General features: G+C 41.0%; 2 protein-coding genes across 7 annotated transcripts in view; one reads left to right on the plus strand and one right to left on the minus strand.

Annotated features, from left to right (window-relative positions):
* Positions 1 to 1,711: 1,711 nt before the first annotated feature.
* On the minus strand, positions 1,712 to 9,015 carry lztfl1 (leucine zipper transcription factor-like 1). Its single transcript, XM_084565786.1, has 10 exons — positions 8,568 to 9,015; positions 8,150 to 8,274; positions 7,786 to 7,980; positions 5,614 to 5,671; positions 5,075 to 5,146; positions 4,883 to 4,948; positions 4,707 to 4,784; positions 4,288 to 4,464; positions 3,520 to 3,623; positions 1,712 to 3,409 (listed from the first exon to the last, which is right to left on the minus strand). The coding sequence occupies exons 1-10, from the start codon at positions 8,568 to 8,570 to the stop codon at positions 3,391 to 3,393; spliced, it is 897 nt and encodes a 298-aa protein (XP_084421912.1). The 5' UTR covers positions 8,571 to 9,015; the 3' UTR covers positions 1,712 to 3,390.
* A 2,310-nt stretch (positions 9,016 to 11,325) lies between these two features.
* Positions 11,326 to 25,004, plus strand: part of dnajc13 (DnaJ heat shock protein family (Hsp40) member C13) — a 28,760-nt gene continuing 15,081 nt past the window's right edge. For 2 of the 6 annotated variants that reach the window (XM_084566049.1, XM_084566050.1), the window contains exons 1-13: positions 11,326 to 11,467; positions 14,186 to 14,266; positions 20,653 to 20,728; positions 21,208 to 21,357; positions 21,753 to 21,794; positions 21,891 to 22,091; positions 22,182 to 22,388; positions 22,776 to 22,871; positions 23,133 to 23,224; positions 23,455 to 23,621; positions 24,267 to 24,346; positions 24,439 to 24,608; positions 24,712 to 24,744. In XM_084566049.1, the coding sequence (XP_084422175.1) occupies positions 14,199 to 14,266; positions 20,653 to 20,728; positions 21,208 to 21,357; positions 21,753 to 21,794; positions 21,891 to 22,091; positions 22,182 to 22,388; positions 22,776 to 22,871; positions 23,133 to 23,224; positions 23,455 to 23,621; positions 24,267 to 24,346; positions 24,439 to 24,608; positions 24,712 to 24,744 (1,382 nt within the window). In that variant the 5' untranslated portion in view covers positions 11,326 to 11,467; positions 14,186 to 14,198. Of the gene's footprint in view, positions 11,468 to 14,081; positions 14,267 to 20,652; positions 20,729 to 21,207; positions 21,358 to 21,752; positions 21,795 to 21,890; positions 22,092 to 22,181; positions 22,389 to 22,775; positions 22,872 to 23,132; positions 23,225 to 23,454; positions 23,622 to 24,266; positions 24,347 to 24,438; positions 24,609 to 24,711; positions 24,745 to 25,004 lie in introns of those variants that run through there. The other 4 variants (XM_084566051.1, XM_084566052.1, XM_084566053.1 and 1 more) reach the window with 3 other exon arrangements.

Here is a 25,004-nt window from a genome sequence, read left to right on the forward strand (position 1 = left end):
GAAAAATAATAATAAAGGGTTAAATCATAGCTCGAGCTACCTCGAGAGCCTCCTTCCTAGCTTTAAGCACCCGCTGGCCTGCTCCATTCATCTTGGCAACAGAGAGCTCAAGGGATAACATCTCTATTAGGGAATAAATCCATTGATGTATGGAAAGTGAATGCGGTGGTTGCCACCTAACCGCCAACATCTTTTTAGACACTGTACATGCAAGATAGCCACAACAATCTTTGCATATGATTAAGATTTTGCCCAGAGTCATCATTTAAGAGCATACACTTTGGAGAGAGGTTAATCTCTACGCCAAGTGCATTATTAAGATGTTTTCCTATTTGTTGCCAAAAAAATTGAACTGATGGACACTCCCACATGATATGCAAGAAAGTCCCTGTTTGATTCAAGTCACATAAAGTACAATTTGGAGAGGAAGATAACCCAATCATGAAGCGCCGTTTTGGTGTTAAATAAGTGCGATATAAAAAATTGAGATTGGTTAACTTATTATTTAAATTTTGTGAGGAATGAGCGACATTCCTCCAAACTCTAGGCCAGTCTATAGTTGCTTCAGGGCAGTCCTTATTCCACACCTTTGTTATCCCTAAGGGGGTCTGCATGTGTTCCAATAAAGTATTATAAATTGCAGAAACATGCCCTTTAGGTAACCCTGATATTTTCTTAAATAATTCCATTACTGGATGATTAACAGGTTTCCTATCAGTCAATATACCTGCTGCTCTTAAGGCAGAACGTAATTGTAAATATAAAAAGAAAGAGTTCACTTCTGTCTAGTTCCTGAATACTACCTGTGAGAGCAGACATGAGAATCTACACGGTATGCCCCTCAGTGGTTCAAATTCAAAACGTCACTGTTGCGAAACCTCACACTGTACCATGGGCATCACCTCTAATCGTGAAATTCTCACAAGCAAACGTCCTCTTGATGATTCTGTAGAAAAACTGATCAAGAGAAGTTTTTGACTCGCTAGTGAAACTGAGAAAATCCCTTTGATGCCTAGTCACAGAGCAGGAAGCAGCTCTGAATTAGTATACTACTCTGACATGTATTAACTGTCGCCCTATATTGTGGGAAAGTACAGTCAGAGTCGCTGCTCTGAGCAGAGCGAAAAACCTTCGGTATGGAGCCTCGTCACCACTTCCTGTGTACCCGTTGTTGCTGTGATTTATTTCTGCACTGATAAGGCAACTGTTTAGCATTTGCATCCTTTTATCAGTGTGCCCAAGGCATTTAATCCACAGCTGCGTATACGCAAGTATTAGCTTGCACGCAATCGTATGCAAATTCAAGTAAATATATATTTTTGTCTATTTTAGAACAGGAATCAACAGTTGGATAAGAAATTATTTAAACTTTACCTTTAGCACAAAACAGTGCTCCCCCCCCCCCCCCCCCCTTCTTGTCGACACTTATAAAAAGTGTACCATGCACACAGCTCCTGCACATGATGCATGACTATAACAAGCCATGAGGCTGTGGCTTCAAGAGTTTCACTGAAAACAAGCAGGGGGGTTGACGGTTGACTTGACGGGTGACCACTATTTCTCTCTTTACCACTGTCTTGGTCTACATGGTTACTAACACAAACAAGCGCAAAGAAAGACGTGCTTTCAAGATATTTCCCCAGGAAGCAGATGCAGAGATTAAATGTGATAAATTCAAAACATACTCTCGCGCAACCATATGGTGCAAATGATATCATTGCCTGTTCAGTCATTTGATTTGCCAGAGCTCAACCTCATGATTTCACCCCTGCTGGTTTCCTGTTTTTTCAATCTGTTCAAAAATGGCGGATGTTTTTTTTCTCTGATTTAGGATTAAATAAAGCAGCGCCAATGAAGATAACACCAGCCCTGCTTACTATAAAACATGTATGCATCCTTACCTGATAGGCGAGGCCTAGTCTATGGTGCGTCCTGGTGGGTCAGGAAAACATGATGACACTATTCACAGGTATGATGATTTATAAAACCACAACACTCAGCTCAACAGCCCTCTTCTGTAAATGCTGGTCATTTGTTTTTCGGTAAGTTACAGTGACCAGAGGCTTCAAAAACTCTAGCACATTCCTATTTATTTGCATCGCTTGGTACTTTTTTTTATCACACTATTTAACTTTCAGTCTGTTTCATTTTATGGTTTGTGTGACTTTGTTTCTTGTCATGAGAGGCACTTCACAACTTGGTTTTGATAAATGCAGCTCACACTAATTAATCTGTGCAGTATGGCGCCCCCTGGTTGAGTCAGTCGCAGACATTCATGCACTTCTGCCATGCACTTGCAACTTTCCAACTCATTTAACTCCAAGTTGAAGGTGAAAATGATGGCTTAAACTTAAATCGAAACCATCTGGACGCAGAGATCCAGCTAACAAAAACTGAGCGTGCATACATTTGGTGACAGCTTTTATTACCCCATACTTTTGCACAATACAAACAAATGCACATCTAGTGTAATTATAGGGTAGATGCTTCATACTCTACAAGAGCATTACTTCATGAACATCATGTATATATATTATTTTTTTTGTTTGTTTTGTTTTATCTCTTAAACTCCAGCACCCACAGCAATACCAAAAGTACACAGTTAAGACAAAAATATTCTATGCTCTGGGGAGTAGGGGAACCGTTCTAGATCCCTATCCATGTCATTCAAGATGTAGGATCGCAAAGAAGAAATGCAATAAAAAATACTCAGATGATTGGATACATTTCTATGTGAAATTAAATGTTAGGTAACAAACTGAAGCAGGGGTGACCTCAAAGGGTCAAGAATTTTTGACTGAGCTGTACTTTATTAATCTGGCTATAGGAGTTTGATTGAAACTTGATCGGATTCGACTACAAAAGCAGCTGCTAAAATTAAGACTGATCAGCAAATTGTCAATTACCTGGTGCTAGACTGCTAAATATTACCTGTAACCATTGGATAAATAAGACTGCAAAGCTTCAGGCAGACAGTACGTACCTGTCAAATTCACCGAACGGACAAGGCCTCTTCAAACAGGGACATGTTACTAATTGCATAGAGCACTGAGGGACATCTGCTAGCTACAGTCAATGAGCTCCAAATTGAGACGTAGAAAAAAAAAGAAGAAGCACAGCTGAAGAAGGCTGTCATTTGTCACCACTTCATTTGTGTGTTCAGTTGGGTGTGCAGCCAACCTCCCCGCTACTGCTTTTTTGCTAAAGCCAATGACTACTGAAGATGCCAGATAAAGTATGAATAAACCTTGAGGAAGTGTTTTTTTTTTGTCTCTCTTGTCTTACAGCAGTGGAACTGATGGCTTCTTGTCCAAACCACAGTCACAAATACAAATTTTGGTCCTGTCTTACTCTGTGGACATCTGTTAAACCAGCTGTCTGTGGTAGGGCTCATTCGTTGGGCTCGTATCTGAAACAGAAAGTTATATAAAATTACAGAAATGAAAAAAAAAAAAAAAAAAAACACACAGGACACCTGATAACATATGAATTCTTTTATAATTATCAATCCAGTCTCACCTCTGCAATCGTTTCCTGATTTCTTTGATCTGCTCATTCTTCTTGGTTAGAATCTCCTTCATGTTGCGGTAGGCTGCAGTTTGCTGAAACTTCTTATCCAGCTCCTGTACGTGAAAACAAAAACAGCACAGAAGCGCCAGGAAACCGATCAGTTATCACATAACAATAACAGGCCGAACAGCAAGAAAAACATCTGACATTTGGTGGATGTTCACGTTGGAAGCAAGAAAAGCCAACAGTCAACACACGATCAAAAAGGGATAAGACTCAAACCCTGCGTACTAATGTGCATGCGAACAGGCTGAAACAAACCAGCGGTGGTAGCTCATGTTAAGAACAGCCAGGTGCATGACCTTTTGCTCTGAAGATTCTCTGTGACGTGACTGAACCCGGAGGTGCCCCGCTTACTCCGTCTCAGTGGCAAAACGAGTTTTAGCGATAACAGCGGCCTGATGCTCATTTCAGAACATATTCTCCTAAACTGTTGCACCGTTGGCAGAAAGGCCCTAATGCTTTTCTGTCAAATGCAAAGAGTGTGAAATAAGTTCTCACAATAGTTGAAATGTGATCAAATGTCATCTATGTATATGTTCAGAAAAACAAAAGTAACAACAGGCAGAACGGCTTATTTAGGTTCGCGTGTTAAGCAGATTCAACTTATCACATGTGGCTGTAAACAATGACACCTTTATAGTTTCGCCAACTGTGCAGCAACACTTCACAACGCTTCAGATGCTAAGTACTGTCAATGCCCATGAAGTAACATACCTTCTCTGCCAAGGCCAGCTGCTCCTGCACTCGCAGAAGCTCATGTTTGGCAGAGATCAGGTTCTCCTGCAAATCCTTCTGGGATGCAGTGGTGGCGGTGAGAGATCTTTCATAGTCCTCCTTCAGAGCTGCCACCGTGTTCTCCAGACTGCTGATCTCCTGGGATTGAGCAGCCATCTTAAAGAACAAAACGGAAACAGTTCAGATGGAACGGATGGCGATCATCGCTAAAACATCTTCTATACCCTCTAATCCTAATGGTGGCGGAGAAAAGTAACACTTTGATGAGGCGATACATACCATTTAGGTCCAAGTTAGCAGGTAAAAGCAAACGGCAAGTGTTCATTGTTCATATGAAGATGAAATGGAAAGCAAACCTTAATGATGACGTATCTTGCAAACCAACGTTGAAACAGTACCTGCTGTTCGCCTTGAACCTTCTGCAGGTCTTTCAGAGCTCTCTCTGCCCTGGTTTTCTCATCTAGTGCACTCATGGCCTAAGAAAATGAATCAAACAGAGAAGAATTAGCAACATGCCCCTGCGTCACTAAGTGTGAGAAAAGATGCCCTTTGTTTCAAACGGTATTTTATATACCTGGGATTCTAAGGTCCGGAGCCTGGCTTTCAGTTTGTCATTTTCCTCCTGTAATCTTGAGATCTCCTAGAGAAATATTAAAGATATAGTAGCGGTGTCTAAGTGTTTAAACAGGATAGGATGGTCAAGGTTTGCAGTCAATCTGTGCATGTAATCCAGATTCATGCATGCACGTAAACTGTATGTTTTTACCTTGTTAAGAAGCTCAGACACCCCGCCTTCATTCAGCGGTGCCAACTTGGGTTTGCTTGTTTCCTGGTTTATCTGGGAAAAAAAGTTGAAGCTGAGAGATGAGTTTCAGTTCATTACTGTTACTGCAACGTACATGTAAGTGTAATAACACCACACCATATAAATGTCTGCCAACTCCTTTCTCAGAAAAGTGACATCAACTAGCGTCTAGCTTTCTAGAGGCATGTGAGTAGCAAAACCCACTAAAGAGCAGAGTAGTGCATTACAAAGTTGATTTGTTTTTCTCTAACTGTGTGTCATAAAACCACATACCAACCTCAGTGAAGTGTGACTTATGAACCGCATGGCAACAAGTGCAGGGCGGGCAGACTGACACATAAAACTACTTGAAAAGCAAAGGAATGCCAGGCTGCTCTCTAGTTACTAAACTCCATGTGGGTGCAAAATATACCAGGAACACATGATTAATGATGGCTACACGATGATTAATGATGGCTACATGATGATTAATGATGGCTACATGTGCACATTATGCTCACCTTATCTGTGGTTTTAAAGTCAGTCTTCTCAAATACAGCCACTTGTTCTAACAGCTCCCTACACAAGTGAGAAATGAATCAGACAAAAGAATAATAAGTCTTTAAACATGGGGAGGGGGGAGGGGTTGTCTAATCTTAGCGATCACATTGTTGATGTTTTCTAACACTGCTGCAATCTATGATTTGGCGGTCATAAATGTTTGCCAAGGAAACTAAACACCCTTGTTCTTGGTGACAGTTTAGCACTTTATAAAACATGTGCCTGTGGTAAACAGAACAGCTTTCTGAAAACCTTATATGTGGTTTTTAAAAAGGAGCTGAAGGCACGTAGACTGTGACATGGGGCGTATTCCTGGCTTTAGACACCGTATCAGTCACGTACAGCTGAGCGCCCTGTGAAAAAAAAAGGGTTATCCACCCAGCATGTGCATATTACAAACAACAAACACATATTCAGTAACACACACTGTGCAGAGGTCAAAAGTTTCCTGAAGTTCACCCGAGATTACATTCAAATGTGTGTACATGTACTATGAGTCTTCATGCTGATTAAAATGGTCACTAGCATTAGCTCATGCTAAGAGAAGTCAGTTACGTGATCTTCTGCTGGTGTGATGTAAATGAAATCTAAAAACAAAACTTTCAAAACTGCTTTCCGCATCTCACTGGCAGAAAGAGGAACAAGCTCACGTTTAGTTTGGACTTCAGTGTAAAATAAGTGTTGAACTGCGGTTTATTTTAATTTCCTCTAAACTGTGGTATTACTGTTATTCCACACTCACTCACCAGCTCGTTAGATACACGAGTGATAACGAATGTAATCTACTATACATATATATAATATGTAATAATACAGTCCTGCACTAAATCTCAGCTTCATGAAGGTTATGGTATTTAGCACTACTGAGGTAACTGACATGGGTGTTGATTCATCTGTACTATTGAAGTGTTATTTTGACAACCTCATTTCATTTTAGTCTGTGGGCTAAGCTGAATTACAGAAACACCGCAATGTTTGATTCGGTTTAGCTGCGCACAAACTGCAACCTCCACTGTGATCATTGCCACCTTTCTGACGTTACAACATAAACTGAACATTATATCAGCCATGAGTGAGTGCATATCACGACTTGCATTGCTACAAAAGATCAGTGGATACTTTAAAATGCCAAGAGTGCAGCATTTTGACAACAGTTGAAAAAGCAGTTTATGTTTGTTACTTACACACATGTACACACCCGCATTGCTCCATGTTCAGTCTTGAAGTATGAAACGTTGTAAGGCATGGCTATCTGTGGTTTTTATCAATGACATTTTATCCACTAGTATCTTCAGAAACAGGGCATCCTGTTTTGTGTTTTCCTTACACTTTAAATCCGTTCAGATCTAACAACATTCACCGCTCCGATTAAATGTTTATTTATAATGAACTGTGATTAAAACAGAAGCAGTGACTGATATCGCTCACTAAGAGTCTCTGCGTGTTTCACTATCATTAAAGATAAGGTGAGATACAATTTTTGTTGTTATTTTGGAGAATTGACCTTATAGCGTGTTTAGAAGTTGACAGGGGTTGTGGTTTTTTAGTTGATCACAGCCAAAAAAAGGAACCCGCGCAATGGAAACATGGGTTCCATTCACACAGTGTGGTGAATGCTTGCCAGTGACCTTTTTACCTGGCATATAACATGCAAGAGATATACATCTAAAGGGTACTGAAAAGGAAGAGGCCTAGGTGTATGTGAAGGAAGCTTTCTCATGAGCTTGAAGGTTCAGAGGCCTCGCTTTGTAGATTGGTGTGATTGCTTAACCTTGAACTATTACAGGAGTTCATCATTTAAAAATGTTGTTACAGTTAATTTATTGAGTGAATTAATGTGGTTTTATCGGAGCCTAGAAGATTGCAGACGTGATATTTTTTCCTTTTTAATATGTTTACCTTTGAGGACAACAAAAATGTGGATGTATGTGCATATAAATGTGTAATTTATTACTATTATCTTGCACGTCTTTGTAAGTGCTATAAGTATTGCATGAGATCTTAATACAAAATATTTTGTTCTCAATGAGGAACATACGTCACATGTCTCTGTCTCTGACATGTCTCTGTTAAATGTATGTTTTTAGGTTATTGTCAGGAAACCTCAGGCTGCTACTTCCTTCATGGCTCACCTGTTTTCCAGCTCCGAGATATCACTCTGCAGTCGTAGGTAAAACTTCTCAGCCTGGGAGAAGAGCTGCCTGAGCAGCAGCACATTGGTGTGGGCCGTGTTGATGAGCTCCATCTCCACCTCCCCGCGCACCACCGCCTGTAGCCCGTCCAGCATGTCCCTCACCTCATCCACTGTGAAGGTTTCTTCTACCAGCCTTCAGAGATACACGAGCAAATGCATACATGTCATAGGTCCATCTGAACTGGAAAGATCATTATTGTTTTATACGTGACACCTTACTTGTACAGTCAGCTGATCTGAAGTAGAGTGAAAGTAAAGTGCTTACCAACAGTGATACAAAAGACTTGAAAATGACCAGTCACCTGCTATCTTTGAGCTCCTCAAAGCACGAGTCAATAGTTTTAAGCCTCAGGACCCTCTTTGAACGTGCAAATCGCATGTAATTGATGACTTCATTCTGATGATGTTCATTAAACCCAAATTCAGCCTACACGAAAAGGAAAGAATTAGTAGCATCGATAAATATACACAAAATATGGACAGAGACAGAAGGGGGCTGTAATGGCAGACATAATTAGCGGATGAGCTAACTTGAAGAGGATTTTCTGCAGCTAATATGTTAACAGGGCCTGTCACATCCGACATGCTATCTATGAAGGTGCTAACGTTAGCTGTCGGCACAACGTTTAGGAAACACATAGACGTTTATTATGCTAAACTTATGCTAAACTTCTAAAAGCAAACAAGAGGCCTTAACAGCGAATGATAGCAGCTACTTACCATGATGGCTGTGGAGCTAACGTAACTAAGTTAGCTAGCTTGTAGACTGAGCTGATACAAAAGGGAAACAAATGACGTTTTTAAGCCACACAAGGGAAATACTAGAAACCAGATGTAATATTCTGGAGTCGGAAGTTCGAATTAATTCCCTTGTAGTTATGGTTAAGTCGGGGAAGAGGCTAAACAGAGGTTATATCATAGCTATAAGATTATGTAGCAGATTTGCTAGCCTAGCTGTCCAGCTACTGTTTGCCTTGAGATGCCTTGGTAACCCAGAGGAGCGTCATTACCTTGGTTACCAGAGGTGCGTTCAACGGCACCGCGTAAAAGTTGGAACGAAAAGTCGATTCATCCCCAAATTACAAAGTATATCAATAAAACAGAATTTTGATTTTATAAAACATTTATATATATACAAATGTTTGGCAGTTCGTCTCTCGCCTGCATTTGTGTGTATCTGTTTTAGTTTGAAGTTTGCTGTTTAATCTATATTGTGGTGTTTTTAGACTATCGAGCACGGAACGATTTATTTTTCATTTATTTGTTTTTCTTTAAATACATCACGTGTCAGCTACTTTGATTTCAGCAGTTTTATTATTATTGTTGGCAATATTAATATTAACTCACAAACTGCCCGCTAAAATTGTCTTAACATAATTTCTAACACAATTTTTTTATTAAAAGACTGCAGAGTTCTTGCATTGTGATTAGGAAAGCGCTAATAATGCTTCTCAAGAATATAATTTACATTCAGTTTATGGGTGCTAAAGCGTTCATTTAACCGTCATCTAGCGGCAATTATGCCTGGTCCAATGTATGTTATACATATATACAGTAGATGGCAGTAAAGAGTTGTAAAAGTATTGGAACTAAGACAATGTTGAGGCTTATTATGAGAGTTAAGACCTCTGGTCCTCATCAGCAGTGATTACTGTGGCACTTGGGCCCTCACATGTTTCAGCAGCTAGCCTAATAAAGGCAAACTCACATCTACAGAGGGGCCTCGCATTTAGCAGTTTATACAGCTTCTTATTTTTTTAAAGATTAAAATTTCTAAATTTCAAACAGCATATAAGGTCTCAAGCGACACACTGAGAAATGTGGTTTGCTTGTATTTCCACATTTACAACACATCTTTTATATTCTGTTAATACATGATTGAGTCGATAGTTGTGGAATTCAATATGGAGGTTTCTCCATCAGTTAAACTAATCGTGGAAGTCAAAAAATAATTCTGTGCCACCATCACCACTTCCTCTGTCACTGAAGCCATAAGAAGTTCATCCTCCATGTTGTCATGGGGGATTCTGAGAAAAAAAGAAGGAGAGTCTTTTTTCCCTCATGTCTCTCTAGCTGTAATTAAATTAGACTAACGGGCAGCGCATGGTTGGTCACCTAATCAGATGCCTTATAACGTGACCATTCTGTGCTGGCCCGCTCAAGTTTAGTGTGCAAGATCAGTCAGTAACAAAGTCCAAGATGTTTCCCCTTTACCTTCAATCGCGGTGAGTCACTTACAATTTGAAACTGGGATTAAAACCATATGCTGAATAATGACAAGCTGCAGATAACTGTTGTTAGTTTTTGTTAGGATCTTACGTGTTGGTGCTACAGTATTTTCTGTCTCCGTGCTGTTCTCAGTAGTAGTAGTAGTATTTCATAGAATCCAGTTAATTTATTCTGTTTTATCAGCAACTGATCTATGACCTTCCGCAAACTGTCAAAATAAATTTAATTATAGAAAAATATGGGTCATTGTAAGAAATAAAGCATGCAAAGAAAAAGATGATATGGACATACAGTATAATGAACAATGAAATAAAGAAGAAACTCTTGTGAGCAGTTGGCAGATACGTGTCAAGAAGCATGTTGAGTAGTGAAAAGAACAGGACAGGAAGACACGTTTTAGATGTTTATTTAAAAGTTGTAATTCACAGTACATTTACAAGTTAATCAGCCGCTGTTTAATTTAGGTCTAGTCCAACTATACCTAAAAGATTCAATTGTGAAGCTCTAGCATTTGTCTGAGAGATGGTGTTTTTAAGATGTTATTGGTGACTGTTAAAAATAGTTTCTGCTACAGTGAGGCACACAATATGTCCCATGTGTGTCTGCATGTGTGGTCAGTATTTGTATGTACTGGTGTTGGTCTTGGTTTCAGACTTGATGAATACTGTACTCTGTCTGAACTTGAGGTATTGCTGCATTGATGGAACAGTGTCCCTAGAGGGCAGAATAGTCGTATTTATCCCAGATGTAATGATTTATTTCCCAGTGTGAGCAATCAAAACTCTAAAATTTGCAATGAAATTACAAAAGTATTCTTTCAAACTGTCCATCACCTCCAAAAATATATCCTCCAGTTCATCAGCTTCAATGCACCGAGACGATTGTTGCAAGGTGGCTGCCGGAATTAGGATTACAATTAGATTTGTCTAAAATCCGTTGATTATTGAAAATGCAGTCGGTGTTATCTGCCTAGTTTTCAAACCGTAGCCTGTTCACTCATTTCCTACAAAGTATCTCAAATGGAAACTACTAAACACGTTCCGCAGTAGACAGCTACGCTAAACTGTTCAGAGGTCGGTTTAGACTGTGCCCGTCAATTCAAACACGGAAGAACCCGAAAAAGGACTGATCTCGGATCTGCCATTTCGATAATTCCGCTTCCCGACAAACCAATCAGCTGACAGCCGCATGACAGGCAGGCCTCGCGCTTGCGCAGTAGCACACTCTTGGTATGAGGAATATGGCAGCGTCCTGAGCACTGTTGGGGGGAATACGGCGTAACTGAGCACCTTCACCATCAGAGTGGGAAAATTGAGACGCACCGGCCGCACTCAGAGGAGGGTGGGGGGCTGAGGGACGGCTACGAATAACACCCGTTAGCAGTTTTACAGGTAAACGCACCCGCTAGCACCTGCCACTGTCTTCTTCTCCATGTTTGCTTGATTGAACCCCGCTGCTAATGCGGCTAGCTAGCGCTCCCATTAAACCTGAATGATGCGCTAATTAGCCGCTAGCTTGCGGCTAACCCAACACTGGCCTGCCACCGCTTGATTTCAGCATTTAGCAAACACTCGCTGATAACAGAATTATCTGAGCTGTCGATATCATCCGAGTTAGGTGGAGCAATAGTGTGGGCATCGCAAAACTGTGCTTCCGTGCTTGTTTTTAGCCAGACAGTTAACCGTTAAGGCCTGCTGCAATGAAGCAGAGTTTTGCTAGCTGCTTGAGAACCAGGTAACGTTAATGCTGTTTGTCATGGATTTACTTGACAGATTGGGAGGCAGCGCGCATCCTCAAACTGACTTAAATATTGCATTTACTCATTTTAACACTTCTCTGCTTAACTGTAGTCTTTATATCTGTCCGTTGTAAAAAAAAAAAAAAAATGTAAATAAGTTATATGTCGCAAGCAAGTGGTTCACGAAATCCATACAGACTCATGCCGGATGAAGCGGAGGATATTACTGACCTCGGAGTTCCTGTCCTGGTAGATATGTTGCTTAATATAATTGGCAAATACAGGGGGTGTTGCAAAATGTCCACTGGCCAGGAAAGGTTCTTTAAGGAAGAAATGCACAATGCAGTTTGTCAGCCTGGTAACTCGCTTTGTGTTTGGCTCTGTCAAGGCTATATGAGCTGTTAGATGTGATTTTTTTGAAGGTCCTATTGCACCCTGATGTATTTTCTTTGTTGCTCTGCACTGGGTGATTTTACTCCGCATTTCAGCAACGGTTTCAGCTTAAACGTAACTTTACCTAGAGATATTAAACAGTGTTATGACCATATACTGATGTCATGGCACATGATCCTGTGAACCTTGTACCCGCACTGATGCTGAAGCAGTTTTCCCAATTGTCTGTGCTTTTCTTAAGGGAACAGGCGATCCAACGTTTTCTCTACGCCCGTGGAACTACAAATTTAAGCCAAACAAATAGACGGAGCAATACCAAGCTGATTGAATACGATTAAAAGTTACATGAACAAATCGACATGGCTGTAGTCTAGTCCTTGGATGACTAGTCAGCACTGTGTGGTTGAGAGTTGTTCGGATTAGTTCCTTCTAGAGGTTTCATACAATCCCATTAGCAGAGCCGTGTGGTTGAAAGCCAGTATTCGCTGTGAGATTGTACAAACTCACCGCTATCTTTGTAACAGCAACAGTTACGTTGATTAAGAATGGTTAAGACATGTTTTTGAAAAGGTTGTGGAAGCTGTTTGGAACAAGTTATGGTATTGGTTTGCTTTGGGTTGTTTTCCATCTAAATGTACTTGATTTTTTTTTCATTATTTATTTTCATTTAAATCAGTCAGTGATAAACCATGAATAATTTGCTCTTGATCTGCATACAGGCATGGAGAACAGACAGGGAGGGGCAATCACATGACCCACTCCTGGAATCTGCCTTGGTCTCTTTTAACACTCATCACACTTTTATATAACTGCACAACCTTGTTCTGCAGCAAAGAGCAAACGGTGCAGTTCCCAACGCTAACATCTCCTGTGTGCATGTCATCAGACTAGTTGTCCAGCGTCATGAATGCATGCTTGGAAGAGAAATGTTGATGCAAAACTGAGTCAGTGCTGGGTTGTGTGAGCTTTCTTTCCCTCACAGAAGCTGCAGTTATTGAGATTTCAGACCTGTCAAACTTTTATACATCCTCATAAAGAGTTGAGGAACTTGAAACTTGCCTATACTTTGTGATACTTTGTGTCTTGTCTTCTCTAAACACCAGACACGCTTCCTCATGATAAATGTAGCAGTGAATAATTTGGACGTTTTTAGCTGTTTGCTGCTTCATTTGCACGCTGAAATGGAGAGGAAGGAAAACAGGAGTCAGATTTTTCCAGGATCCTGGCAGAGTGCTGACACAGGTTCCCCTAGTCACAGTGCAGCCTCAGGCACATTACTCCAAGGATAGGATAAGCAGTTCTGTCGCTTTGCCTGCTATGTTCTGACTGGCTTGTCTTTGAAGTCATCATCTTAAAACAGTTTAAAACAAATTGTTATAAACTATAACACTTAACCCTAAAAGCTAAACACGCTTTTTTTATTCAAAGTAGGCACTTGAGCACATGCCAAACCTCTGGTTTTCTACAGGGGATCAATAATCTACACTGGCATTACGCCAGACTTTATTGACACATGGTCAGCTGCTGCACTGTCGTAATGTTTTTTTGTGCCTCAGGTATTGACATTGAATTGAGTTGTCACGTTCCTATCTGTTTGTGCAAAGCGAGATTTGTCTCAGTGTTTCCTTGGTGTCAACTATAATAAATGAAGAGTCATGTGCCACCAGCTGTGTTGTTGCTTATAGCCGAGTTAATAGCAGCAGAGAATCAGTCGGTCATGGACAACTCTGCTGTTGCTGGATGATCACTGCTTACTCAATATTGGTGCTATAGTTTAGGGGAGTCTCTTCCTCTGAGCTGAAAAATGTTGAACGAGTGTGTGAAGTGTGTCCCGCAGCATATTGGAATGAGTGTGTTACATAAACACGATGTAGTGGTGGCTTGTTAAGGTCATAAAGGTCGTCCAGTTTTTCTTAACCTGTTTCTGTGTTGAAAATGTTTTTGTCCGAGTCATAAACCCTTGCCTTCTGTGTCGTAGGTCCTGTGAAAAGATGAATGTCGTCAAAGAAAACAAAGACCTGGCCTGTTTCTACACCACCAAACACTCCTGGAGGGGGAAGTAAGTTTTAATGTGACCCCACTGATGAGATTTCATGGCTTTGTGGCATTGTCTTTCCCATATCCTTTTTTTGTGTTTAGTTTGAAAGACGACGTTGATGAAGAACTTTCCTCTTAATCATCTTGTAAAATCCTGACTCAGCGCCTCCATTGTGTCGACATCCTTATCTTAGACAAGAAAAAGGAGACCACTGTCAGCCGTCACCAATCAGCAGTTATGTGATCAGCGTGTTAGTAGCGCTGCACTGTCTTTTGAGACGTAGCCGAAAGAAACAGATACTAGCAGTGAGCACAGGATGGAACTGGTCCTCAACAAAAGGATGTCATCACACTGACATTCATTTGTTTTGTAAAGAGTCGAGTGTGAAAGACACTTTTACCTAAGGGTGCGGATAGCATTCCTCCTCCGTGTTCTTTCTTGAATGAATATTTTCACAACAGGCTCCATACTTAAGGTGTCGCCCAGTTTTTACAATTAAGTAGTTGTAAACACTGTATTACGTCTTGACTAAAATGGCCTCTACAGAATAGTTTTGTGTCTGTATTCAGTTTGATATCTAACTGGTTATTTTCTAGATTTACTCAGGACGGTAAGGAAGTGTCTTGAGGGTGTGTGTATGTCAAGATGGGCAGTTAAATGAGGACAAACCCCGATGTATATTGGTGCGGTATATTCAGTAACACAAGGCTAATGCTGCCTTCAAATGGAACTAGCGAATTTGTAGTTAAGTAATGACAAGGTGTGTACAAAATTCTTAGCTTTGAAACAGTGTAATTGACCGTAAATCGTGAGTGGACTGCTGCTAGGCAACTAATGGCGCCTAGAAGCCTCTGAGGCTAATGGTTAGAAAGCTATTAACCAGTAAACTTAATATAGGAAATGTAAAGGCATAATGTAAAGATGAGGCCATTGGCATTATCTGCATTGTACTCCTACATATTATATCGGGAAAACATCAGGAAACATGTCACAACCGGTGAACGTAGACCTTATCGAAAACTTTGAGTTACAGCGTTATCCATCATATACGCATCAAATCTATCACATGTTATACAGTGTATGAATTCTGTCAGTGCATAAATTACACACTCGATCCACTCAAGGTCTAAAACTAGAAACTGCCTTATCGAGGTGCTTTCTGGGCCTCAGAGCTAATACAATAGACCTGCTCCAGTTTGAGCAGTGAGCTAGTGGGATCACATTACCAATACTTGCTTTCTAAATGTCTTTGTGCCATTAAGCCCTGCCACTGACTTAGGTAACTTAAGTAGGGCTGCAGACCATTATCCATCATCAGAGGTTCATTCTGGTAATGCTCCCCGAAGTGTCCGGCAGAAACGAGTGTTGATGTATGTCAGGCAACACAGGGATGCAGTTTAAAGCACCACTGGTGGTTTATCTGAATTAGCCAGCATTTGCCTCCTCTGAGATGCATCATATACTACCCAGCTTTGTGTAGTAATGTAACAGGTGTAGTAAAATGGGTGTTCCTATTACTTACGGGAGCTTAAACTATTGTTATCAGCATTTGAAGGTCTTTTTTTATTATTATTCCCCTGCGGGAACCTTCCAAAGGATTAATAAAGTCATCTATCTAGCTATCTATTTTTATGAAGCTTATTGTAAAAAAGAAAAGACAGGAAGTCGAGAAGGAGTGGCAAACAATTTGGTGCTGAAGTGGAAATACAAGTGAGCAGGGAGAAATGAAAACGAAACATTGCTTGGGGCTTGTGTAATGCATTTCTGTGGTTTATTAGGAACGTGTAACTACAGTCTCAGATGTGTATGAATGCTGCCGACCAGAGATTGACTTGAGCAGAATCATATGAAGTTTGGTTGGTCTGTCGTGCAAAGCGTTGATAGGTCAACAGAAAGAGAAAGTGCTGCATCAGGGTTTTCTCTTTTCATCTTGCTTCATACCAAATTGGGGATGTTTTTTTCTCTTCAGAAGGTAGTAGCTTATGAGTAATTATCACGTTGGATTTTTACTAATCAGTTTAATCTCACATAAGAATATTTGACCAGTATTTTCTTTGGTGCCAAAGCTTAGAAAACAGTCCTCCAGGAATTAACCTGGCTTTGTCAGGAAGCCAAAGAAGACTCTCAAATGTCCTTGATCAGACATGTTCCCATAAGCAAACTTTAATTATAGTCATCTGTGATTTGTGCTTTTGTAATGTGAATTGTAAATCTGTTTGACACTGAGTTACATTATGGCTCCAGTGTCTCCAGGAATTAAACTTGCCATTTTACCTTTATTTAAAGTTGACTTTGAGTTTCAAGTTTTATCAGAAAAAGCCCATACAAATCTGTAGCTTGTAGTTTCCGCTATCTTCTGTCTGGTTTCTTTTCTACATGTCTACAACAAGAGTTTCAGATTGTTTGGTGATATGAATTTGCAAGCACTGCTGAACGTCTGAGAGACTGAGTTACAGTCAGATCTTGTCTCACACGCTTTTCTACAGTAGTGAGGATTACTGTTGTAGTTTTGCTTTAATGTTGCAGTTCAGTATTTTCCGCCACTCTGAACTCATGACAACGTTTAATTCAAGTCTTGTGACTTTACTTGTAGAGGATATTAGATTCATTTGTGTGTGTCCTTCTGTTGAATGGCCTTTCCCAGATATCTTTTTACACAAATGGATTCTCTTAGGTTTTTCTGTCACATTCCCAGGTTTCTCTTCTTCATCATTTCTCTTTTCAGTGCATGAAAATGCAAATAACAACAATCTCCTTTGAATCTTTTTTGAATGGCGTCTCTGCATTGCCGCTCCAACAATAAAAGCCGAGCTGCTGCAGATGTTCTTTATTGTTCCTTTTTTGAAACAGGATGTGCCGTGGCTATCTTTTGTACCTTGTGTGATTTAAGTGTTACAGTTTTCAGTTTTGGAATGGCTTCCTACACCGTGTAATGGAGCTGGTATTTACATTACACTCTCTACATCTCATGTAATCCGGTGTTTGTGTTGAGTCTTGTGTTGCTGGAGCTTTTTTATGTTGTCAAACAAGTCTTAGCTTTTGTTTGCCTTGTGAGAAATGGAGCATATTTTTGCTTAAAGACTAGAGGCGGTTATGGAGAGAGTTCGGTCAGATACAGGAAGTTGCCAAATGTGTCAAATTATGAAACCTTAGAAGTGGGAGAAGGAGTGTGCATTATGATCAAATGAAGGGTAACCTGTTACATCACCCACCATATCTGTGATTTAAACTTTATCTGTAAAGCGTTTTCTTTTGCAGTCTCCTATTCTTCTGTTATATTTCCTTTATGGTTGAGTTAAAAGATCATTCCATCGTTTGAAATACGATGTAGCTGCATTTTTCAAGCTATTTTTAAGGCATACTAGAGACATTTTCAGACAGTAAGATGTGAGCACGTCTGTGCTTTATTAATGGTATTTACAACAAACTACACAATGCTAGCCGTTTACTATGATGGGTTCCCTAACAGAAGGTTAGTCCAGGTCTCCACACCTTGGTTTTTATGAATGTAAATCTGAGTTGTAAATAAGTCGTCAGTGTCGGTTATACTCCCATCGGCCATGACATTACGACAGACTGGTCATGTGAATAACACTGATTATCTCGTTGTCATGGCACCTGTCAGTGGGTGGGATATATCGGGCAGCAAGAGTATCTCTTCGGGCAACCAAAGCTCACTGATGCACACTGGGAGCGAAGGCTGGTTCCGTGTGGTCCAATCCAACACATCAACTACTGTAGCTTCTGAAAAAGGTTAATGGTGGTTCTGATAGAAAGGTGACAGAACATACACTCCATCACGGTTTGTTTTGCATGGAACTGCGTAGCTGTGTCCATGGTGACCCCAGTCCTCTGCTAAAAACGCCTACAACGGACAGTGAAAAACACTAGTTATGTTAATTAATATCCTAGAGAACCAATTTACTCGCCCAGAGTCTCTTGAATTGCGACTCATCCCAGTAGCTTTTGCAGGTGTATTGGCTCTGCTCCAGCCACACTTACTCATCACTGCATCACATTTGTTATTGAGTTGTCAGGAAAAGGACATTTCTTCTTATCCTCCAACTGGTGCGCTTCAGTCCAGAAATCTGTTGTTTGTGCCAGTCTTTTAAAGAGTGTTATTCATGATCATGTGTTTATTAAGGTCAAAGCCATACTCTGCATCTATTAAATCTTACTGAATACATCTATGTGTGGACTTGTATGAAATGGTCTTTTAGCCTCACTCATACACTGGTTGGGAAGAATTGGCTATTGTCTGTGTACTAAAATAGAATTAAAAAAAAAAAAAAAAAGTCAGCCCACAAAGAATGAATAATTAACTAAGTTTCTGCTGACATCTAAGTTAAGCCTGCCTCTTAGCACCAAGGTCAAAGTAGAGAGGCGGCTTGAGATCAGGACCTGAAATAAAGACGTGGTGGAGGAGAAACAAAGATAGACGTGTGCATTCACACAGTTGTTCTAATGGGGGAGGCACATGAAAAGGACGTAACATTGGTATAATTGTGGTAAAGGGAGGAGACTGACTGAGGGATGAGCCTGAGCCTAATGTTCCAATCTCTCCTTGCCTCAGGCCGTTGCCCGTCCTGTCTGTTTGTGTTATAGTCATGTTACCCAAGCACAAGTACAAATGCATTAAAGTGACCTCTTGGTTTTTTATTTTATTTTACTCAGCTTTTCTGAAGGACTACCTGTTTAAATGGTAACTTCACTAGGCCTCTTGTCATCCAGGCTTTATGGGCATGTGCAAGAGGAAAGGAACTATCTGTATTATCAGAGTGGAGGCTAACTGAGCCATCGAAATAAATGAAAGAGGATGTACAAACACCGATCAGCCACAACATTAAAACCACTGGCAGGAGAAGGAAATAACATTGACCATCCTGTGACAATTGACCTTTGGCTAAGCCCCGCCCCCCTTAGTTACTGTTGCTACGTCCGACATTCTCTTCTGGGCTGTGGTTTTCTGGTTATCTATAAGGCTCTGGTATCAATATCAAGGAGCAACACTGTTCATGAAAAGCTGGGTACGTCTCTATTCACTTCTAAAATCGTTATTACGAAGCAAACGGACTAACGTTACGCACGTATAACGTTGTATTTCTTCAGCGTGTGCTAGCGTATCAACAACTATGCAACTTAAGCTGTAACGGTGATGTTTTGGTTAGCTCCACAGGGTTTTGCGTGCACATCATTGGGCTTATCCATACCCTGGATGCTGGATATATATCGACAGTATAGCCTGCCGAGACCGAAAATATGAGACGCCTGCGTTAAACTCAATGGAGCGCTGTGGAAAAAGTGTCGGACCCCTGTGGGAGCTCTCTTGGCTGTGATTGGTCAATCTACATTCTAGGGCGGGGCTTAGCCAAAGGTCAATTCAGTGTTCTGCTGGGAAACCTTTGACAACCTGACATTCATGTGGATGTTACTTAGACATGTAGCACCCACCTAGACCAGACCAGGCTCACCCACACCACATAGCAGTGACACTCCTTGATGAATCCGTGGGATGCACTGGAACAAGCCTGATCCACAGAGGCCCCTCCCCTAAACCCATATTACCCAAAGGCCCCAACTAACAATATTCTGTTGCCAGACACCACAGGACACCCTCAGAAGGACCACCATGTCCATTCTCTGATGAGTCACAACTGTTTTGTGTATGCACTCCCCACTTAGATTTCTTTGAATTTTCCTCACCAAACCTTGTTTTTGAATTTTTATTTTTTCAACTTGTAATGTACGTGTAATCCTGCACACGCCAGAACGCTTGACAAAGCAGAATTTCACACTTCCTTCCTACTATGTGTAGGAGCCCCACTGTCACAACCGTTACAAATTGTGTTGTGGAGAATTTCAGTGTCAAAAGAGTGACTCACTGCAGAACTGCTAACGTACAATGAATTGTGACCTTTCAGCTTAAAATCACCCATTCTTAAGAAACAAATACTGTGGGAATATTCGCAGAAATGACAGCTGTACCTCTTTGGTGTGACATTATATCACTATCCTGAATAACAGCTAGAATTAAGGCTACGCTAGCAGTTAGGGAGTTTTTCCCATCATCCTGTTTGGCTCACAAAACTTCCTGGACAATGGCAGATTAAACGTTAATGTGGATGATATCATGAGGTAGCAGAGTCCTAGTGATATCACTGCTCTCTGACTCATCTATAGCTTACAGAGGGCTGCAAATGGACCTTGTTCTCTCACATCATCACGCCCTCTGTTGAAGCGTATGTAGTGATGTTCAGGTCTTCCGGGGCTCCTGTTTCTTACACATTTCGCTCTGTTTTGCACATTCACTGCTAATGATGTATGACTGCCTGTGCTGTTGTAGGTGTTGCTTGTTAGGTCGGCGATGGGTAGACTATGCCTCTGACTCATCCCATTCTGTCTTCCAGGTACAAGCGAGTCTTCTCAGTGGGGACGCATGGCATTACCACTTACAATCCTACCACGCTAGAAGTAACAAATCAGGTCAGTGTGTGTGCAGCGTGTCATAGAGGAACCTCTTTTATCTTTTATGTTGTTGAATCAGTGCCTCAGAGGAACTTGTGGGTTGTGCTGTTCTTGGCTCCACGGGCCTGTGCTTGCTCTGAAAGCTAAACCTTTTAAAATTCTCATCTTTCAGTAAACTGCAACAGCTTATCTTTACACTGATGACAACATGAGATACATCATAATCAATACCCATTAGATGTGAAACCTCACTTACATTAAAGCCTTCGTTTACCATTTAGTAGCTCTGTATAAGGACTTTCAACAATAACTGTAATATTGTTGTCCACAGCCGTAAGGACGCTTTAAGTGATGGTTAATGGGTTGTAAACATTCATTTTATGCTTATAAAGGGTAATTAGAGTGGCTTAAAGTGTAGCTAAAACATTTTTTTTTTATGTTTGATCTGGCCACATGTGGCTATAACAAAGTGTCCATTTGTGTGCCTCCGTTGTCAGTGGCCTTATGGAGACATCTGTGGCATTGGTCCAGTCGGAAAAGGTCAGGGGACGGAGTTCAACCTCACATTCCGCAAAGGCAGCAGTAAGAAGTCGGAAACGCTCAAGTTCTCCACGGAGCACCGGACAGAGCTGCTCACAGAAGCACTGGTGAGGAGAAACGGCTCACAGCTGCACCGCTGCAGCGCCATCGCTCATAATGACTAACCAGACGTCATGCACATATTTCTTAAAAAAGATCTCGGATGTGGTGTTTGATGTGGCCTTTTTCGTGCTTTCTTGTCGTCTCATGGCTGCAGATTTTGCTGTGGTTCTTAAGAACATGTCGCTTAATGTACAGTGTGCTCTTTAGGAATGCAGTGCTTGCAAATCACTTGCCCTTTGATTTACTGTAAGTGTTTAGCACAAATGTGAATCAGCAGATAGTTTATTACTGTGGAGAAGTAATATAATGTATATGCTGATTTCCTAATAGAAGTATTTTTGGAAGCATGATGGTTTAAATTGTTGTCTTATTTTGTTTCCTCATTTGTTCTTATTTACAGAGATTCAGAACAGAGTTTTCAGAGGGAAAGATAACTGGAAGGGTAAGTAATCATACAAGTTAAGTTAGGTACATTTGCCTGTGTGCTGGTATTATTTTTGCTGAATGTCTCACCACATGTGTGCCACACTATTCACAGCGGTACAACTGCTACAAGCATCACTGGAGTGACACACGCAAGCCTGTATGTTTAGAGGTGACGCCGGGCGGCATTGACCAGATCGACCCCCACACGAACCGAGTAGTGTGCTCCTATGACTATCGAAATGTAGAGGGCTTCGTCGAGCTCTCTGATTACCAGGGAGGATTCTGCATCCTTTACGGCGGCTTCAGCCGGCTGGTATGGATTCGTAGTTTTCTATTTGACTTAACAAAGCTGAGATTTTCTGTCTCTTCATTTTTCCCTCCTGTTGTTGCCTCTTTGTTTTAGCATCTATTTGCCTCGGAAAATCGGGATGAAATCATCCGAAGCGCCATAGAGCATGCTGGGAACTTCATCGGCATCATGCTACGACTGAGAAAGGAGTCTTTGACCTATGAGGATTTCGTGACCGACAGGTTGGGGAAATACAGCTCGGACGAGAGCATCACTTCTCTGGCCGAGTTCGTAGTGCAGAAGATCACTTCTCGACACCCGGTCAGAACACTTTGCCTTTCTTTCTTTCTTTTTGGCGCTGTATGTTGGTAGTTATCAAAGTGGGAAGCACTTTCATTCGCTTGTTTGATATTAGACTGTGGTAAAATAACCAGAGATTTGATTGAATGTTCTCAGCATACCTGTGGTGCCCAAAAACCTCACTGTATGCAGTTAAAATTATAAATATTATTTTTGTTTTTTTAAGGATTTTATTTGATAGTTGGCAATTTAGATTGTAGGTTTACCGGTAATAGGATGCACAAAGGTATTCTATGGTTGTTCCATCCGTCAGTCATGCTGCATATTTATAGTCATTGAGCATTTTTACTACATTTTAATTATCATTTAAATAGTATTATGATCTTTGTTCATTCTGGTCTCTTCCAGGAGCCTGTTAAGCGAATTCTGGCCTTGACAGAAACATGTTTAGTGGAGAGAGACCCGGCTTCATACAACATAGTCACTATCAAACCCTTTGGAGAGGTGAGTCTTAATTCGAGCAAAGTAAAATCATAAAAAAAAAAAAAAAAAACTGTCGGAAACATTCACTCATCCAAAGCCATGTCCTGTCTGGCTTTACTCCAGTGAGAATGAATGTTAATATAACTGCCTGTCTTTGTTTCATTATGTATGAGCTACATCACTGGATGCAAGCGCTTGAGTCTGTGTGATATGAGTAAACAGTCTCCTCCCACCCTCCTCTCTCTTTGTGCCATTCATAAACTCTGCCTCATCTTCCTGCAGGTATTTGCTCTCATCTGTGATGTCGACAACCCTCAGGTGTTTACAGTGGAATTCATCAGAGGTCAGATCAGAAAGTTCTCCTCCACAGAAAGGTACCCAGACATAACATGTGCACATTAATTTGTGTGCGTAGTGTAAATGTTTAGTAGTATTTTTGCCCCTCTTAATTTCCTTTATTTGCTACACTCTGTTTTTAAAAGACGAGCGCGTTGCTTTTGTGGATGTGTTTTGCTGCGTAGCCTTAACTCGGAGCAACCAGTGCCTGTTACCACCGATCTTAAGTGATGAATTCAGCTGAGTATGTTTGTGTACGTGTCTGTAGGGACTCCCTGTTAGCCAGCCTGCTTGATGGAGTCCGTGCGTCGGGCAACAGGGACGTATGTGTCAAGATGGCCCCTACGCAGCGAGGGCAGAGATGGGGCTTACTGAGCATGCCTGTGGACGAGGAGGTGGAGAGTTTGCATCTCAAATTCCTGGCAGCACCTCCTAGTGAGTCACAACCTTACATCTCTCGAGAGTTATGAGCTTGAATTGGATTTCATATTCTACCTTTAAGCTGGTTTAACTGTAGATTTTAATTTTAATATTTGGTTAACTTAAGTTTTGCGTGTTAAAATGCAATTCTTTGGCAATTACCATTTGAACGTGCAAAACTAAAATTTATAACTAGAATTTAAATATATTAAAGCATTTGAATGTTGGCATGGCAGCTGTGAGTGTGTTAGCATGCTAACATTAGTTTTTACCAGTGTGGCTTGCTCCAGTATATTATTCAGACTTTTATATATTTCAGACATCAAATTTGGGTGTCTAATTTATACACTCTCTAAAGTTTTTAAAGCTGACAACATTACTTATTTATTTCGGACAGTTTTTATCATGACAAAATATCACAATGATTGCCTCCCTGGAGACGCTGTCAGAAATGTTCAGTGCTCTCTGTTAAATATTGCGTCTCCTCTCTCTGTGTGATGGCCAGCTTTTCTCTCTGTCTCCACCGTGAATGGCTTTAGACACGTTTAATATTATACGATAGCTCATCTTAAGAACTAGTCCTGAGAGACCATACCACCCAGCTCATGTCTTTCAGCCAATATTTTCTTTTGTTCAACTGTCCCTCCTTCCTTTGCTCAGATGGAAACTTTGCAGATGCAGTGTTCAGATTCAACGCCAACATATCTTACAGCGGAGTGCTGCATGCAGTAACCCAAGATGTGAGTGTGTTTTCACTTCTGTGAGATTTCTGTGTATTCAGCTTCCAGAGGAGGATCCATATTCACTGCTCTCTGTCTGTTTTCCTCTTCAGGGTCTTTTCTCTGAGAACAAAGAGAAGCTCATCAACAACGCCGTCCTGGCTCTTTTAACCCAGGAGGCCGAGCTGCCGGCTCAGAACGCCGAGCTAGAAAGCCATTTTCAGGCCATTCGGCGCTTGGTGGCCTCCAAGGCCGGCTTCCAGGCTTTCACTCAGCTGCCCAAGTAAGGCTGCCACACATGCACCGCTATTACCTACCTTCTTTTTATTTCTTTAAAGTATACTTTTGCCGAGCTGCTGGTAACAAGCATGCTCTGTCATTCCAAGGTCTGGTCAAGGGTCTGGACTCACAGATGCAACGTAAATATGAATCCATACATCTCAGTCTGCTCTTTGTCTGTATTTATTTTAGAGCCTACTTGATCTTTCCCAGAGTATTTCTTAGCCGTCTATCAGCCTACTCTTCTTTTATCTTTGTTCTGCTTTCATCTCAGGCTTTAAGACAGGCACTTCAGAAGGGAGGTTATGTCACTACACTCTGTTCAGTCGAGCTGTCTACCTCGATTTGTCTTGACCTTTCACTATCACCGTCTCATCCTCTCATTTTTGTGCCTTCATCT

Source organism: Chelon labrosus, assembly GCF_963514085.1.
Source record: "Chelon labrosus genome assembly, chromosome: 18".
Classification (NCBI taxonomy): Eukaryota; Metazoa; Chordata; class Actinopteri; order Mugiliformes; family Mugilidae; genus Chelon; species Chelon labrosus.

Bases quoted from the DNA above. Each gene is read 5' to 3' on its own strand.
- lztfl1 (XM_084565786.1), bottom strand. The intron at 5,147-5,613 runs GTGAGCATAATG...TTTTTTTCCCAG, and splicing joins ACTTTAAAACCACAGATAAG to ATAAACCAGGAAACAAGCAA. The intron at 4,465-4,706 runs GTACTGTTTCAA...TTGTTCTTTAAG, and splicing joins AGGTTCAAGGCGAACAGCAG to ATGGCTGCTCAATCCCAGGA.